General features: G+C 48.4%; 1 protein-coding gene across 2 annotated transcripts in view; it reads left to right on the forward strand.

The window, feature by feature from the left end:
• Nucleotides 1-18,448, forward strand: part of Vps39 (VPS39 subunit of HOPS complex) — a 39,279-nt gene extending 20,831 nt beyond the window's left edge. For both annotated transcript variants that reach the window (XM_038330817.1, XM_038330818.1), the window contains 15 exons: nucleotides 1,789-1,918; nucleotides 7,096-7,238; nucleotides 9,325-9,468; nucleotides 9,899-10,040; nucleotides 10,156-10,242; nucleotides 10,666-10,739; nucleotides 11,064-11,162; nucleotides 11,579-11,696; nucleotides 12,180-12,308; nucleotides 13,464-13,566; nucleotides 13,695-13,740; nucleotides 14,641-14,790; nucleotides 14,888-15,022; nucleotides 15,389-15,480; nucleotides 16,881-18,448. In XM_038330817.1, the coding sequence (XP_038186745.1) occupies nucleotides 1,789-1,918; nucleotides 7,096-7,238; nucleotides 9,325-9,468; nucleotides 9,899-10,040; nucleotides 10,156-10,242; nucleotides 10,666-10,739; nucleotides 11,064-11,162; nucleotides 11,579-11,696; nucleotides 12,180-12,308; nucleotides 13,464-13,566; nucleotides 13,695-13,740; nucleotides 14,641-14,790; nucleotides 14,888-15,022; nucleotides 15,389-15,480; nucleotides 16,881-16,956 (1,668 nt within the window). In that variant the 3' untranslated portion in view covers nucleotides 16,957-18,448. The remainder of the gene's footprint in view (nucleotides 1-1,788; nucleotides 1,919-7,095; nucleotides 7,239-9,324; nucleotides 9,469-9,898; nucleotides 10,041-10,155; nucleotides 10,243-10,665; nucleotides 10,740-11,063; nucleotides 11,163-11,578; nucleotides 11,697-12,179; nucleotides 12,309-13,463; nucleotides 13,567-13,694; nucleotides 13,741-14,640; nucleotides 14,791-14,887; nucleotides 15,023-15,388; nucleotides 15,481-16,880) is intronic.
• The last annotated feature ends 200 nt before the right edge of the window (nucleotides 18,449-18,648 follow it).

Genomic DNA, 18,648 nt, shown 5'->3' on the forward strand with positions numbered 1-18,648 from the left:
GAATAAGGTGAGGTCTGTATAGGAATCCCTTTTGTCTAGGGATCCTTCGAACATGCTTCTGTTAGCATTCTTTTTCTTTTCTTTTGACATGGAATCTCTCTATATAGAACTGTCCTGGAACTCTCTATGTAGAACAGGCTGACCTGGAACTCACAGAAATCCTCCTGTCTCTGTCTCCCAAGTCCTGGGATCAAAGGATGCTCCATCATGCCCAGTCCTTTGTTTTTGCTGTTGTTGTTTTGTTGGTTTTTGTTTGTTTGTTCTTTGTTTTTCAAGACGGGCTTTCTCTGTAGCTTTGGAGCCTGTCGTGGAACTAGCTCTTGTAGACCAGGTTAGCCTCAAACTCACAGAGATCCACCTGCCTCTGCCTCCTAAGTTCTGGAATTAAAGGTGTGCGCCACCACCGCCCGGCCTTTTTTTTTTTTTTTTTTTTTTTTTTTTGGCAGGGTCTCTCTGTGTAGCCCTGGCAGTCCTGGAACTCACTTTGTAGACCAGGCTGGCCTTCAACTCACAGAGATCCACCTGCCTTTGGGATTAAAAGCCTGTGCCGCCACCACCTGGCAGATTTTGTTTTTAAATGTAACTTTAGACTTGATGAGATTTGGCCAGCTTTCTATTAACATCCATTTGTGTGTGTGTAGCAGGATCAAATCTGGCACTCACAATCACTAAGCATTTATCCTCAGTGATCTCTAGGCTATGACAGTTCTTCCTCTTCCCTTGTTTGTCATGGTCTTAATAGATTTCAGGAACACTAGGTAGGTGCTCAGTAGAAGCTCCGGTGATTTTCATCGCATAGGTTCTTTACAACGTGATATGAAGATTGTCGTGCACCCTCTCCTTGGCTTTCCAGTCACCAGTCATATGTGTGGTACACATACATGTAGGCAAACACTCATAAAATAAAAGTGCATATTTTTTTTAATCATATAAACAGGGGCTGGAGCGATGACTCATAGGCTAAGAGCACTGGCTGCTCTTACAGAGGACCTAGGCTGGATTACCTGCACTCATGACAGCACACAACTGCCTGTAACTCCAGTTCCAGGGGACTCTGACATTCTCTGCTGGCCTCCATGGGTACTGCACATGGGATGCACAGACATATAGATAGGTAGGTAGGTAGGTAGGTAGGTAGATAGATAGATAGATAGATAGATAGATAGATAGATAGATAGATGAAATAACCGCAACAGGTACACAGTGCAGGCAACACACACACACACACACACACACACACATATAAAATTAAGCCAGGTGGTGGTGGTACATACCCTTAGTCCCAGCACTCAGGAGACAGACGTAAGTCTGGTCTACAGAGTGAGTTCCAGGACAGCCAGAGAAACCCTATCTCAAAAACCCCAAAACAGTAATAAATAAATAATTTTTTTTGAAAATTATGTAACCAAGTTTTAATGCAGTTGCTTTAAGAAATAAAAGTTTTCTTTAAGCCTGGTGGTGGTGGTGGCACACACCTTTAATCCCAGCACTTGGGAGGCAGAGGCAGGCAGATCTCTATGAGTTTGAGATCAGCCTGGTCTACAAGAGCTAGTTCCAGGACAGGCTCCAAAAGCTACAGAGAAACCCTATCTCCAAAAACAAAACCAAACAAACAAAAAGAAATAAAAGGTTTTTTTTAGAAGAAGTTCAGCAGGCAGTCTGTGTAGGCAGCTACTGTGTTGCTCTTGTACATTTTATTTTAGCACCTGTAGCTGTTTTACCTCCTAGAATGAACAGAGCAAATATTTGGAGAGTGAATGAGCTTTTATTTATTTTGTCTTTTCTTAGGAAATGAAAGATGACTCAGACAGTGAAAAGCAGCAGCAAATCCATCACATCAAGAACTTGTACGCCTTCAACCTCTTCTGCCAGAAGCGCTTTGATGAGTCCATGCAGGTCTTCGCTAAACTTGGCACAGGTAACACGCAGGTGTGGAGGAGAGAGCGGGGAAGATGGGGAGAAGTGGGAGCAGAAGAGCCCCGCTCTCATCACAATTGGCCTCTGTGCCGGGCAAGCGCTCGTGAGGGGCCACGTGGTTACACACTTACAGCCCCTTCCTAGCTAATGTGGTCTCGCCCATTAATGCAGGCTTCCAGTTTTCCAGAATGCTCTGTCCTCATCATTAGAGAGAGGTAACAGTCATCCAGTCCAACAAAGGTGCACGATCAGCTGGTGTTCCCTGGATGCACGGCTAGCAGAAGTTCCTGGGCTCAACAGTGGGTCACTGTCGAGAGCCAGCGCGGGCCAGTGCGGAGCCCTTGCTCTCTGTTAGAGTGTGGTGGTGAGGGGCAGGTACATGGGAACTGACCCGTGTGGCAGCCTGAATGAGAAAGTTTCCCATAGCTCAGGCCTGTGAATATTTGGTTCCCAGTTGGTGGTGCTGTTCGGGGAGGTTAGGAGGAAGTGGGTCACCGGAGGCGGCGCTCTGAGAATTTAGACTCTTGCCATTTCACTTTCACTCCCTGCTTCCTGCTTGAGGTTCAAAATGTGAGCCCTCAACTTCCGCTCCAGCGACCATGTCTGCTGTTTGTTGCCACCCCTGCCACAACAGACTCTTGTCCCTTCTCTACGTTGCCTTGGTCATGTAACTGCAATAGAAAGGTAACTGGTACAGCCAGCCAGAGGTCATGCAAAACCCCGGGCTCCCTGCTTCAGTTTTCTCTACTAATTGTGTCTGTAAGAGAAGTGGAACGATCGCTCCCTAGAGTAGTCGTGTGGCTCTGTGAGGTGGTTAGAACAACACGCAGTACTGCACCGTGTGTCCGTTGCTGTTATTTCATCCGTTTGGCTTCCTTCCATATCCTTTAGTTGTCCTCTTTTCCCGCATCCCTCCCTGGCCAATAACTTGGGTTCTTGGTTACGAGTAATGGAGATCTGAGTAATGGAGTTCTGAGCAACTTCACCAGAGTCTGATCAATTGGACAGGGCTCAGTGAATCATTAGGTGGTACTTGGAGGGACCCATAAAATTGATGGGTCAGTTTTGCGCGGTACCAAAGGGAACTCTGGAAGCCCTCAAAGCAGGAAAGACAGAAATTAGTTCGTAGCCACAACAGCCTGCTCTGACATAACTGCTTTCTTAGGTTTGTCCCTACTAGCACTGTGGTGTCTCATCCCCTATAACAGTCACCACTGCAGTGTGTCACTTGCCAGCACTGAGGTCTTCGGCTAGAACAACCATTTCTAAAGGAGCTCACTGTCACGGCTGATGGTTGGTGCTGTCTGGGTCCTGGGTCCTCAGTTCTTTCTCAAGTGAGTCTTGATGGAGCTGATCAAGTGTTGTGAGTAGCAGCGGGCTTTTCAGAGAGGGTGTGATCTGGGGTTCCTAGATGGACACCTCTGTGCTTTTGTGACTGTCATGCCTGCTGTAGTCTGTTGCTGTGCATGGGTCATCACAGGCTTAAGACAAGGGAAAACAGGCTCCTCTTGAGGGAGGGGAATCATATTGTACAAGAGGGGTGTGTGGGACGGACATGGGCCACGCTTACGATCCTTGCTTTACCCTCTCGGGTTGAAGGGATCTGATCACCAAGATTAAGTCATGGTTCCATTCCCAAACTGTATTAGTGTAGGAGAGGGGGTTTGGGCCCTCTGATTGTGAGAGCTAAGGCAGTTCTCCAGCCACAAACGCTCAGTTTGCAAGAAAGAGCTCACCAAAAGGAAATAGGTTGCTGTTGAGAAGGGAGGTGGGGCTGGAGAAATAGCTCATTCAGATTTCAGGTGGTGGCCATCACGAGCATGAGGACATGATGTCAGTCCACAGAAGCCATGCAGAAAGCCAAGTGCAGTGGTATATGAACGTGTGTCACTACAGTGCTGGGGCTTGGAAATAGACTCCCTGCCTGCTCAGTGTTTACTTCACCTGTGCAGGCAGCTTCCCCAGGTGGCTTGACTTAGCAGAAAATATGTCCTTGAAGCTGCTAACCAGCTGTTTGCATGCATTATAGTGGCATTTGTGTGGGATTTTCTGTTCCTTTTAGGTCCATTGTGGTAAAAGCTTTCTTCTAGAGTTGTGAGCCAGCCTGTTCTCAGTCATTTCCAAACATTAGTGATCTGGGGGAAACTACCCACAGACCAGTGTGATTGTTGTCTAATATGACATCATTTCCTACTTTAGCAACTACACATAAGCTAATCCACAGTAGCCAAATTTGGGTGAGTCTGGGATGCCGTGCCATAGATGGCTTTGGGAACACAGCATTGGTGAGGAAGCCATGTAGACACACATTAGGTGTGAGCCAGGGGAAGAGGCCACAGTGGGGAACAGTCTCACAGGGCTGAAATACAAACCCAATGCAGCATGGACTGGATCCAGATGCCTGTGTTGGCTCCGCTGCCACTCTCTTCTGTGTTCTACTGCTAAGTCACCACAACCCTATGTTCTGAGGGGTCTGTTTTGCAGTTGAATATAAAATAGTTAGCATCTCTACAAATGGGGCGTTTTAGTTACCACCTGACAGATGGTGCATCCATGAGCCATGCCAGGGTCCAGGGAAGAGTATTCTAGGCTGAGGGAACAGCCAGCACATGAACATGAGCTAGGAAGAATACCTGGGAATTTGGGAACTGGTCAATCAGCAGAGTGGACAGAGCTGTCCGATGTCCTTTCTCTGCTGAGTGATGTCATTTCCTTGTTCTCATGTGTCTGTGTTCTTGGTTTTGAGGGTGTGGCATAACCCTGGTCTCAGAACCCTCTCCCTCTAAGCAAACCTAAGTGTTGGCAGTGCCAGCTCTGCCCTCAGTCCTGGGCTTCTAGGGTAAAGCACATCACAAGTACACAAGGTTCTTGCATGAGAAGCCACTCCATTAAACATTGGGGTTGGCAGCGGGTGTGTGTGTGTGTGTGTGTGTGTGTGTGTGTGTGTGTGTGATAGAGTTCTCCAGAAGCAGGAAGACCGAGTGAGGCCAGACATGGTGACTGGCATCAGTGTCACCTCCGCACCAGTGCAGACAGTAGCTCTGCGCAAGGCCATCCTGGGCTACATAGTGAGTTCTAGGCAAGCCTGACATGGAGTTTGAGAACCTGTCTCCACAGCCAAACAAAAGTAAGAAAGTGGACTGGGCCCTGAAGCGTGAAGGGAACCATGGAGTCACAGAACTCCCACCCTGTGTCAGTGACCTGCGGGCCCAGGGTGCCATTTGGTGACGTGTGGCATGAGACCAAGCCAGAAAGATAGATTTCCAAGAACTCCAAGGGCCGCAAAGGAGCTTGGAGTTTGATAGGCCTTAGGCAATATCGCAAGGCCTTTTGACTTTGCAATGCTGGCACTGAAGCCTGGGGCTTGAACATGCTAGAGTCCCACCCTTGAGCTGCACGCCCAGCCTCTCATCACCGGGTGCTCAGTAGACCTATAGGTGTAGATGTAGACACAAGAGGCGGGCACAGGCGGGATGTGCACTTCCTGTTCTCCACAGCTGCCTTCCTCCCCATAGCTGTGCCTTGGTGGGGCTCCTGTGCTGCCAACCACTCTGCTTAGTTCCCCATTCTCATCAGCGCTTAGACAGATTCCTGCTCCTGAGGAATGGGGTCTTCTTAGACAGACCAGATACTGGGATATGCTGTGACGTGGGTCAAGTGGGTTCGGAGGCTCAAGGGGAGTCTTGCCTTCCAGTCGACTGGCCAAGTGCTCATGTCCATTGCAAGGGAGGTGGCCTTTCCTTGCCCAACTCTGCATTTTTCTAAGGGAAAATAAAGTATAAGAATGGGACAAAGATCTTTTAAGAAATCTTGATCTGAGTTTGTTACTCATTTTGTCCCTTCATACAGATGTTTTTGACATTTACACATTTAACAGAATTGTGATCATGTCATATACTTTAAATGTGTGTTTCATAGTTACAGTGTGCACTAGATCACAACACTCTCACCAGCTGAAGTAAAATACTGTATTCTGCTGTTAAAGGACCTATGCATTGTTTCCAAAATCGCAGTTATAAATAATGTGCACCTTCAATGCACACCGTGGCTATATACTAAATTCTAGAGAGTAAAAAAGAAAAAATCCTTTTTGATGTTGAGTTTTTATTAATTGTGCTTATTTCTAATATATTTCATTACATTAGAGTTTTATCACTTTAAAAAATTGTGTGTGTGTGTGTGTGTGTGTGTGTGTGTCTGCGCGCACATGTGCATGCGCGTGGGCATACACAATCTGTTGGTTGTACCAGACTTTTTGTTTTTGGGCCATCAACCAACTCCCAAATGACCCAGAGACTTATTGTTAGTTTTAAATGGTCTGCTTGGCTTAGACTCATTTCTGGCTAGCTCTTTTAACTTAAATTAACCTGTTTCTCTTTATCTGCTTTTTGCCTTGGGGCTCGTTACCTTTCTTGTATATCTTACTTTCACTGCTTCTCAGCGTCTGACTGACTTCTTGCTCCAGGCATGGCCTTTGTTCTCTCCTCTACTTTCAAACCTAGATTTCTCTTCTTATTTATTCTGTCTACCTGGCAGCCCCACCTACCTTTGTCCTACCTAGCTATTGGTGATTCAGCTCTTTATTAGGCAGGCAAGGGGAAACAGATACAACACATCTTTTCATAATCCTTACATCGTTAAACAAATGCAGCATAAACAAAGTAACACACCTATTCATAGTTAGTGTTCTACAGCATAAACAAATGTGACACATCTTTGCCTAGTTAAACAAATATTCCAGACAGTTGGTCTTTTTCACTTAAATATCAGTTTTTTTCTTTGCAAGTTTTGAAAAGTCTGCTTCTTTTAGAGTTGATAAATAGTCCTAACTCTGTGTCTGTAAGTCTTGCTATTTTTGTTACATATGAATGAAATTTTTGAATAGCGTTCAGATCATAACTAGCTGGCTTACTAAGTTTTTCTGAACTTAGGCTCATTTCTTTGGTTGAGGGGTAATCCAGGCAGGCTTATGTACGTCTATAGTTGTAGCACTTGTAAGACAGCGGCAGGATGATTGCCACAAGTCTGGGGCCAGCCTACTCTATATAATAAAGTCACGACCAGCCAATGTTATATAGACCTGTCTCAAAAAAAAATGAAATAAGCAATAAACTGTGGGCACAAGGTGTTCTCTGCTACTGTATAGTCATGTGTTCTGTGTGCTTGCCTTTCTTACAGATCCCACCCACGTGATGGGCTTGTACCCTGACCTGCTACCCACAGACTACAGGAAGCAGCTGCAGTACCCCAACCCGCTGCCCACGCTCTCTGGTGCTGAACTGGAGAAGGCTCATTTAGCTCTCATTGATTACCTAACACAGGTAGGTGTGTGGGAGCCTCAGCCTCAGAGTTCCATCCCTGCCTCTCCATAGCAGCGACAGGGCTGCAAGAGGTCCGTAAGTGGGGGTAGGCCATCTGCTGCTCCCTTCAACTTAGTAGTACCAGTTGGTTTTGTTCTTTAAATACTTTTATGAATTCTTTGAGAATTACATACAATATATTTTGATCATATTCACCCTTAATTCTTCCCAAACTTCCTCCTAACTTTGTGTCCTCTTTTTAAAGGACAGTTTGTACTGTCTATGTGCTACTTAGGTGTGGGACCAGCCACACCCTTAAAGTCTCTCATTGACACTCATTCTCCTGGAGCCAACAGCTGTTCATAGCTCCGTGGTTAAGGGTCAGGGCTGTTTTGTTTTAAATCAAATCCTCATATCAGGAAGTATTCACAGTAAGTTATTGTCTGGCCTTAAAAGGGTAAATTTTAATTATTATGAACTTTTCCTTGCCATACATAATTGTGTGTGGTGGGGGAAAAATGCCTGTAGTTTTGGGAAACATAGAAAAGTATAAGCCATGGGACCGTAGGGGCGCATGCCTTTAATCTCAGCACTTTGGAGGCAGATCTCTGAGTTTGAGGCCAGCCGGATCTACAGAATGAATTCCAGACAGCCAGAGATACACACTGAAACTCTGTCTCTAAAACAGAGTGTAAGCCAGAAACAAAACACCCATAGTTCTTCCCCAGAGAAGTAGCCAACACTTTAGCATTGCTTGTTTCGTTTCTTACATGTATTCACGAACTAGCCTCTACCTGTTTAAGATTATTTTTATCTTATCATACTGTTCTGTTGACATGTGTGTCTGTATAATACATGCATGCCTGGTGTCAGCAGAGGACAGAAGAGAGGGCAGTGGGTGCCCTGGAACTGGAGTTATACAGTTGTGAGCTGCCGTGTGGGTGCTGGGATCGAACCCAGGCCTCTGAATAAGAGCCTGGCTGGAGAAATAGGAACTCAGGTAGCCCAGGCTGAACCTGAGCTCCCTAAGCAGCTAAGGATGACCTTGAACTTCTAACCCTCCTGCCTTGTTTCCCACACGCTGGGACTGCAGGCGTGCACACCATACCCTGGGGATTTGTGCATGGGAGACAAGTACACACCTACTGGATTGTATCCCCAGCCCTCAAACTTCTTAACTCTCATTTTGTCACAAATACTTCCTGTTTATTTCGTGTGTGTGCATTTGTGTCAGAGACTTTAGAGAATGTTTCAGGCATCCCTGCGGGCTCTGAAAAAGTAGCTCTGGGAACTCGTCCTGTTGTGCTTCACGGCTGCTGCAGGGTCAGTGGGGGTCAACTTGTCTGATCAGCGTCTCAACCTTGAGCTCCATGGAACCCAGCTATGACTGGCAGCTGCAAGAATCACACAAGCTTGTCTCATTGTTCACACTTGGGAGCCCTGGACCAAGTAAAGACGGTTCCTGGGATGTAAGATTTCCAGAAGGCTGTGTCCTTTGGCTTCTGCCGTCTCAGCTTTAGGAAGCAGATCACACTTTCTTCCCTGGTCCCTGGTGACCTTGGAGATGCAGGAAATTAAGCAGCACCATTGTTTTACCAAACTAGGCCATGGCTTTGGCATACAGAAGTACAAACGAAATGACTGTGCTATCTGAAGATTGTTTTTATTCATTTATTTATGTTGAAATGGGGGTCTCACTATATTGCCTGAGTTGAGCTTGAATTTATGATCTTGAATACTCTGCTTTCTGAGTAGCTGTGATTACAGACCTGTGCCTCCATAGCAGGCTGGATGAGGTTGTAGAACAGGCAGAAGCTAACCTTAGAAACAAGTGTGGTTTGGAGTATAGCTCCGTGGTAGAGTGCTTGCCTGGCATGTGCGAGGCCCTAGGTTGGGTCCCTAGCACTGCAGAAACCAAGCGGGAGTTCATCGTCGTCATCACTGGATCTGCGGCCATGTGACAGTCATGTCTGTCACATCATGAATGCCACTGTGAGATCCTGGGTGACGGACAAGAGCTGATTTGGGGGCCTTCAGAGTTAGCTCAGCTCAGATAATGAAGGTAGACCTAGTTCTGGCCTTGACCTCATGTTTTTGCCATTTACAGAAACGAAGCCAGCTGGTAAAGAAGCTGAATGACTCGGATCACCAGTCCAGCACCTCCCCACTCATGGAAGGCACCCCCACCATCAAGTCCAAGAAGAAATTACTACAGATCATCGACACCACCCTGCTCAAGTGCTACCTCCATGTGAGTTGTGTCAGGACGCCAGTCCCCTGGCGGGATCTCTGTAGGAGACTTCCACTAGTAAGAGTAAGATTCTGGAGGATGGGGACCTCCTCACCTTTGCACGATGCCTCTGAGATAAGGGGATAAGGCAAGATACTCAGTTGGGAGGTTCCTTTGTTAGTGAAATTGAAGCTAGTGCCACAGTCTCAACAGGGACAGTAATACCTCAAGGAAAGTAACCACTTTGTTTTTCTCAGAAGCATTGAGCCATGTGCTGAAGAGTAGAAACATGCCCTACAGGCCACCGCTTGTCCTTCTGCAGCAAGGGCCATTTGCTTTCCTGTGCTTGTGAGCCTGGAGCAGGACTGGGCTAGTGAAGGGTGGGGCTTCCAGGAAGGAGTTCTGCTGCCATCCCACGTGATCCTATGTCAGCATCCTGTCTCCCCCACAGACAAACGTGGCCCTGGTGGCTCCCTTGCTGCGTCTGGAGAACAACCACTGTCACATTGAGGAAAGCGAGCACGTGCTGAAGAAGGCTCACAAGTACAGTGAGCTGATCATCCTGTATGAGAAGAAGGGGCTCCATGAGAAAGGTGACCCCACAGGGCCTTCCGGAGTCCAGGGGCAGGGGGCTCTTGTACATTGGCAGCGTCCAATGGACCTCAATGAGGAAGAGGCTCATGGTTTGTTCTTGGGCTTTGTGGCCAGCTCTGCAGGTGCTGGTGGACCAGTCAAAGAAAGCAAACTCACCTCTGAAAGGCCATGAGAGGACGGTGCAGTATCTGCAGCACTTGGGTGAGCCCTGTTGTGGTGGTGGGTTTTGAGACGGAGCCTCCCTTTGTAGACCAGGCTGGCCTTGAACTTACAGAGGTCCACCTGCCTCTGCCTCCTGAGTGCTAGGATCAAAGGCATATGCCACCACATCCAGCCCTGAGCCCCACTTCTAAGAGCAGTGGGGGTGGCTCCTGTTTGTGTGGGTCTGGTGCTTCCTTTGTATTCCATCCATTCCGTTCCTCTGCCTGGCATCAATAATGCAGTGATCGAACCATGAAGCCCTTTAGTATGTGGACAGACCATGAGGAGCAAGCAGCTCTGAATGGCTGGTGCTTGGCTGTTTTGTCCACGGAGTGAATCCATTCCTGTATACCTACCCTTCCAGTCTTACTGGACAGGCCTAACTTTTGTCTACTGCTAACAACCCTTACTTTTCCTTTGAAGGCACTGAAAACCTACATTTGATTTTTTCCTACTCGGTCTGGGTGCTGAGAGACTTCCCAGAAGATGGCCTGAAGGTAGGCCACGGCCCTGGACTTGCCTGGTGCCGCAGTTGATCCAGATTTTATTTGGTGAAAGACCCACAGATACAGGAGGAGGCTGAATTGCCCATTCCTTTGGCGTCATAGGGTAAAGTGACCATGTGGGACAAGACTGTATCTGTAGAGGGAACCTTGTCCTAAGGCCATTAGGCTCCCACCTAGACCGCTGTCTATCAGACAGCTACTGATGCCTTATCCACCCTTCCCCTCAAAGAGTCTGCAGCCCCAACAATTGAAGGCATGTGTGTTTGTACCCAGAGTCAGAGGTTCTGCTTGTAGAATTCAGGTTTGTTCTGACAGATATTCACTGAAGACCTCCCGGAGGTGGAGTCTCTGCCACGAGAGCGAGTGCTCAACTTCTTGATAGAGAATTTCAAGGGTCTGGCTATTCCTTATCTGGTAAGATACAGTTTGGTTTGCCCCAAAAGACTTTAAACCCAGCATCTAGGAACATTAATCAACCTAGACAGTTCAGATTCCAGGGAGGGTGGGTGGTTCCCCAGGGAACCAAGTTAGGAACGCTGCTCTTAATGAAAGTTTCTCAATCTAATGGAGAACCAAAGGAACCAAGAATTTAATCCCAGCATTTGGGAGAGGCAGAGGCAGGCAGATCTGGCCTACACAGTGAGTTTCAGTTTAGATTGAAAATTTAAACCCCTCCCTGACCTCACTGGGTTTGTTGTGGTTTTGGAAGAGCTGCCCCTAGGTAATCTTTGCGGCTTAGGGAACAAGTGGGATGGGACCCTAGAGGGAGACTGGGAGGTGGGCTTACAGCACAGAGGGTACCCATGAGAATGACCTTCATCCCGCCTCAGGAGCACATCATCCACGTGTGGGAAGAAACAGGCTCACGGTTCCACAACTGCCTGATCCAGCTGTACTGTGAGAAAGTCCAGAGTCTGATGAAAGACTACCTTCTGTCCCTGCCCACAGGTATCAGTGCCCCCCTCAGCGGGTGACCCCAGACACTGGTGCCTGCCCACAGGTATCAGCACCCACCCTACGTGGGTGGCCCCAGAAACTGGTGCCTGTATGTGGGGAAACAGGCCCTGTTGTTCTCTCTGGGTAGGAGGACCTTTAGGGGAATCGGAGGCACTGAGTGACTCAGGAGCCCTTGTCTGGTTATGGGTATCTCTGGGAACCCTCCTAAGTAGGACAGAAGGACAGATCTGTCTGCAAGATGACAGCTGTGTTGCTAAGAGACATGCTGGCCAATATGTTTCTCTGTTCACAGCCTTCCTTAATGTCACACTGGTGTTTTAGGGCCAGGGAGACCATGGAGTAAAAGAACTACTGGGAAATCTCCTTGGAGGCCCCCCCTTCTCACAGGGGACATCCCTGAGCCCCATTCCTCTCATTTGACCCCGCATTGTTGCTTAGCAGCAGCTTTCATGTAGAACTTGGTTTCCCTTAAAGGCAAAAATCCTGTCCCCGCTGGAGAGGAAATGGGCGAGCTGGGAGAATACCGACAGAAGCTGCTCATGTTCTTGGAGATTTCCAGCTACTATGACCCAGGCCGGCTCATCTGTGATTTTCCCTTTGATGGTGAGTGTCTCACTTAGAGCCAAACTGTTTCAGCCGAACGCAATGGGAAGGCTCGTCTCTGCCTTTACCGCTGCTCTCTGTCCCCCAGAGGTGGGCGTGTGAGGACTAGCTCCTGTCCTCATCATCACTTTTGCTGAGGCCGAGAGAAGACTCTGGGTGTGAGCAGTGTGCTGATTTGTAGATTGTCATCTGTTGCTTTAGAAGGAGTGCTTATTGGGACTCATTGTTGAATACTTCTTGTAAGCTGGCATGACTCACTGAGGAAAAGATAAGCCTGTCTGGCGTTAGCTCTGTGAATGCCAGCACCAAGTGTTTGCCTCACCTTCACTGGAGTCCCAGTCTGTGTGAACTTGGCTGTTTAATGAGTGTCCTTTCTCAGTTTGTGAATGATTGTTAAAAGAGTGAGATATGGCCAAGCATGGTGCTGCACACCTTTAATCCCAGTACTGGGGAGGCAGGGGCAGGCGGATCTCTGTGAGTTTGAGGCCAGCCTGGTCTACAGAGCGAGTTCCAGGACAGCCAGGGCTATATGAGACCCTATCTACAAAAGAAAAAGATGGAGTGGAACTGGTACGGCACCTCCAAGTTAGCTTCCTTCTCCTTGAAACATTCTTTTAATAGTTTTCTTACTTTAAAAAAATATAGTAGTGTTTTCTGTTTTATTTCATTGTATTTTTATTATTTTGGTGCTTGGGATTGGATCTTTGCATATGCTAAGCATGCACTCTACCTCTGAGCTAGACCCCAGCCCTTTCTTTCCTTCCTTCCTTCCTTCCTTCCTTCCTTCCTTCCTTCCTTCCTTTCCTTTTCTTTCTTTTATTGTTATAATTAGTGTTGTTTTTGGAGATTTAGTTTTGTGCTTTTTAAAAACTTCCCTCATTATTCTTTATATTTTTCATTCCATTTATTGTCAGTTTGTGTATGTATGTGTCATGATGCATAGCTAGAGGACACCGTGTTTGGCAAGACCTAGGGATTGAACTCAGCTCTTTAGACTTGGCAGCAAGTGCCGTTACCTACTGAGCCATTTTGCCGTCCTCCACTCCTTTCTTACATTTTGCATTGCCCCAGTACACCTTCCTGGCGCTGCTTAGTCCCTAGTCCTGTGCATATGTAATGACAGTGGCAGCTACTTGGAGTCCTTTCCCCTCCTAGGCCTCTTAGAAGAAAGAGCTCTCCTGTTGGGGCGCATGGGGAAGCACGAGCAAGCTCTCTTCATCTACGTCCACGTCTTGAAGGACACGAAGATGGCTAAGGAGTAAGTCCGCCCTGCTCTCCCGCCTCCCAAGGAGTCTCAAGGCAGACCCACCCCATGGCCGGCTGCAGAGGGCATATCACCTTCCGTGTGGCCCCTCTCTCCTGCTCTCACCACTTCCTCCCTTGCAGGTACTGCCACAAACACTATGACCAAAACAAAGAAGGCAACAAAGACGTAAGTAGCAGCCGTGGCCAAGGGAACGTATGCACTTCCTGTCACTCTAGCAGACCCCTCCTCATCCATTGTGACCACAGCTGGCACTGGTGTCAATCACCGAGACATGGTATATGCCAGTGTACTGATTGTGAGTGTATGTTTACTGGGGAAGAAACTGAGTGACCATATGTCCTGGTTTACTTATGACCTACACATCTGTTGACACCTACCTGTTTAGTAGTAGCGCCCTGCCCCTCTCAGGAGTTCTGACTCATATATTAAGTTAATGTGGCTTGGCCCATCTCGGAGGATGGGTCTGATGGTGCAGCGAGCCATTTGTCAGCATCACGGACATTTGTGATGGGTGAGGTCTGGGGCTAGAGCCAGAGAGGCTGCTAAAACGATGCTTGGGACAGCCCCAGTGATGAGTGTCTGACCCACAGGTCAAGAGTGCTAGGATAGGCCGGGCGGTGGTGGTGCACGCCTTTAATCCCGGCACTCGGGAGGCAGAGGCAGGCGGATCTCTGTGAGTTCAAGGCCAGCCTGGGCTACAAGAGCTAGTTCCAGGACAGGCTCCAAAGCTAAGAGAAACCCTGTCCCGAAAAACAAACAAACAAAAAGTGCTAAGATGGAGTAACCCTGTGGCACTAGAATTGGTCAGAAATACAGCCAGGCTCTCAGCCTTCAAAGCATAAGAAAATGAGGAATTTTTAGGTTATTTTGCAGTGCTAACTTCCTTTAATGGTAGAGCAATAGCGGCATCCTCATTTGGCTGTTTGACTTTGCCAAAAAATTAAGAGGAAAGTGAGAAGTTTGGGGTGCTCCATGCCAGTGTCACTACCGACAGGGAGGCTCAGGGCTGGGGGTTCTAGCAGGGTTGCTGCTAGCCTGACGTGCATGTTTCTATCTGTGAAACAGGTGTATCTGTCTCTGCTTCGGATGTACCTGTCACCCCCCAGCATTCACTGCCTGGGGCCAATCAAACTGGAGCTACTGGAGCCACAGGCAAACCTCCAAGCCGCCCTGCAGGTCCTAGAGCTGCACCACAGCAAGTTAGACACCACCAAGGTCAGGGCTGCTGGCGGTGGGGAAGGGGCAGGCACGAGCCTCCCTTAGTTTCATTCCTGATCTCCCTAACCTGTTTCCATCCTGTCTCTGCCCCTAGGCCATCAACCTTCTACCAGCAAACACTCAAATCAATGACATACGCATCTTTCTAGAAAAGGTCTTGGAAGAAAATGCACAAAAGAAACGGTTCAATCAAGTGCTCAAGAACCTTCTCCATGCTGAGTTCCTGAGGGTATGGGTGGGCCTTCTACACTTGTGGGAGGCCTTTGGGGGGGGGGGGTTGAAACAGGGGTTCTCTGTGTAGTCCTGGCTGTCCTGAACTCATTCTGCAGACCAGGCTGGCCTTGAACTCAGAGATCCGCCTGCCTCTTCCTCCCAAATGGTGGGATTAAAGGCGTGCGCCACCACTGCCTGCTGGGCTTTGGGTTTTAACTGAGACAGTTTTCACGTTCCTGTTGTCACCCAGGCAGCACGTAGCTCGGGTGACCCAGCAGTCATTATGGCATAGTAGAATCCATGGACGCTGAAGGCAAAAACAGCGTCAACTTGTACTTTCTGTTTTGACACCTGGGCATGGAACTTCTCCAATCTCTCCCAGGTTCAGGAAGAGCGGATTTTACACCAGCAGGTGAAGTGCATCATCACCGAGGAGAAGGTGTGCATGGTGTGCAAGAAGAAGATTGGGAACAGGTGAGCCCTCTCCTGAGCACACCTGGATGCAGGAGAGGCAGATGAGGTTCCCTGGGAGTGGAGATGTAGATTTCTGCCCTGAGTTTCTTGCCCTGTTGCTGTGATAAAATTCTCAACAAAGGCAGCTGGAGGGAGAAAGTTTTTTCTGGCTGGCGGACCAAGGCAGGAGCGTGGGGCAGCTGGTCGGTCACACTGCATTCCAGTCAAAGTGAGAGCTGAAGGCTTCCTAGTGCTCAGCTCTCCCGCTCCACTGTCAGTCCCTACCCAGGGACTAGTCCCACCCACAATCAAGATTGGTACCCCACATCAGTTAAGGAAATCAAGATAATTCCCAGGAATGTCCAGAGGCCCAACTCCCAGGTGATTCTAGACTCTGTCACATGGACAGCTCTAACCTCACCCACCATGGAGAGAAGCTTGTCTTGTGTCAACTGAGTTCTGGAGCTTTGAGAGGGCAAGTCATATTATCTTTTGAGGGACAAACTTTGAAATTTAAATACCCGACATATGACACAGGGCTGTTGAACTCTTGCCCAGAAAGCTCTATATCCCTCAGGCAGCTAAAATGAACAATGGAGCCGCAGAGTCAGTAGGATGAGAGGCACACAGAAAGTCTTGAGATACAGGCTGACTGGGTAGCTCAAGCTGATTTGGAACTCTGAATCAGCCCTCCTGCCTCAGCCATACCCCAGTGCTAATATTATAGACCTGAACCACCATGCCAGATAGAAATGATGGGCCTCCACGGGGGAGAAAAACTTCCAACCTGCTGCCTCGTGACTCGAGCAACTTCCTGAGCCGTCATTATTCTGTTAGGACATGTCCGAGAGAGTCTGCCCCTGCCTGAGACGAGCATGAACTAAAGAGTCTTTTTCTTGTCTCAGGCCTGACTTGCCGCCATTTCTTTAGAACTAGCCTGAAACATGTTCCGCTGAACATCATCCCCCAGTGCCAAGCCATGGGCACTTGTTCTACATTGACTTTTTCTTTTCTTCAAGACACGGATTCTCCCTTTGTAGATCAGGCTGGCTTCAAACTCACAGAGATCTGCCTCCTCTGCCTCCCCAGTGCTGGGATTAAAGGCGTGCGCCACCACCGCCTGACTACGTTGACTTTTTGTTTGTTCATTTATTTGCCTAGTTGGTTGGTTGGTTGATAGTGCTACTGGGGGTCAAACTACCACTGACCCAAACCCCCAACCCTGCACTGATGGAGTAACAAAAATGTTTGCATGCACTTGGATGCTGTATAATAATTCATGCTCTGGTCGGTTGAAGAAGTGGTACCACAGCCTTCCAGAGATACTGGAGTAGGCTGTTCTTTGGGGTTTGGGTGGCTACTGGGGATGCTGGAGGAGACTGTTAGAACACCACTCACCTCTAAGCTATTCTTCCCCACAGTGCATTTGCGAGGTACCCAAATGGAGTGGTTGTGCACTACTTCTGTTCCAAAGAAGTCAACGCAGCCGACACCTGAGCCCAGCATCCCAAGAACTCAGCAGCGGACAGCTCGACTTTCCCAGACAGTTGAAGGAACAGCCACGTTAGGAACCAGGGACTGCTACCACCAAGTGTCGCCCTCATTTGGACATTGTTGGCTGCCTTGCTCCCTGGAACATTTCTGAATTAATTGGACTTGTGACCTGGCATTGCTGACCTTTTCCTAGAAAAAGATATTAGTTATATCTTACGCTGTTACGTTGCAGAGGATTCTAGGAATTTAACCCCTGCTTGGACAGGAGGAAATGCACCGTCTTGCCTTCGTATACCAGTCACCTGGACAAGGAGATTTCATCTCAAGTGTTTGTACCCATGGGGTTGTTGACTGAGAGTTTTCTATTACAATAACTGCACAGCTTCACAAGACCCCCTCCCCTGGCATGGCAGCCTGGAGAGTCCCACGGGAGCCTGGTACTAGAGCTCTCCAGCCCCACTGACCAAGCAGACTCGCTGTCTGTATTGCCAGTGGTTCCTCCAAGAGGCTGCGCCCTGTATCCTCTTAAGTGGTCTCCCTGCTTATCCCTTCAGTTTTCAGTCTCCTTTTCTTCACTATTTATTTTGCCCCTTAATCTCATCTCTTGCTATGCCATACACTTGCTACATCCCCCACTCTGTAGACTGAAGCAGGGGAGTAACTTATATTTAAATGATGCAAAATGGGCAGCCACAGTCTGGGTTTCCAGGAAACAGCTGTCAGGTACATTGTATGAAGGCTCTCAGTAGCGGAACTTTCCTACTAAGGTGCATGGGAGAGCACAAGCCTGCAGGTGTAGGCTTTGGTACCTCTCTGGCCAGCACTGCACAGGGTGTGGGGTTTCCTAGGCAGGATCTCTGCAGACGTGCCTGCCTACTGCAGCCACTCACCAACCGCTTGGCCAGGTTGCTAAGCCTTTGTGGGTGAACTCCTTATGCTCTGAGCATCTTCCACTTTCCTGGCACTTTCTGTCCTGTTGCTTTCGTGGCCATCACTGTTCCCTGGTTGGGGAACTGCTCTAGGATTGGGTGGTAATGTGCGTCTCCACTACACATTACCAGAACAGAACAACTGACCAGAAGCTGACAGTGGTAAGCTGTCGTATTTGTGAGGCATTGGGGAATGGCAAAGAGGGATGCAGGAGCAGGGAACTCACCACTGTCTCTGTTGAGCATGTTTGGGAACCTGCAAGAGATATGCAGGACCTTCTGGCATTGGAGGCTATGGGCACGAGACACACACATGCAGACATCTATGCAGGCAGAACACCCATACACATAAAACTTTTTTTAAAATAATGAGCAGTGCTGCTGCTGCTCCCATTTGTAGCAGCTTAAAATGCACTCCCTCAGGAGCAGCACGGGGTGCCCTGCAGCTCCCCGCAGGACAGGAATGGCCCCATCATAGAGCCCTGTCCTCTCACCTGGTGGGCTTATAGCATCCCTTCTCATGGACCGTATCTGAAGCACTAGAATAAAGCCTGTGTTCTCTCCTGGCTGGTGTGCATGCTGAATTCTGTTTTCCCAGGCACCATCCTTTCTAGGAAGTCTGTCTTCCCAAAATCCATGGCGGTCTGGGGGGAGGAGCAGGAGTAGCTCCCGCCTGGCAGTGATGGAGAGCTGCTCCTCAACCACGAGCAGAGACCAAGTCTCCTCGAGCCTCGGTCCCCTTCTGAAAACTTTAATGGAAATGATA

The sequence above is a fragment of the Arvicola amphibius genome, chromosome 5 (genome assembly GCF_903992535.2).
Source record: "Arvicola amphibius chromosome 5, mArvAmp1.2, whole genome shotgun sequence".
NCBI classification, from domain to species: Eukaryota; Metazoa; Chordata; class Mammalia; order Rodentia; family Cricetidae; genus Arvicola; species Arvicola amphibius.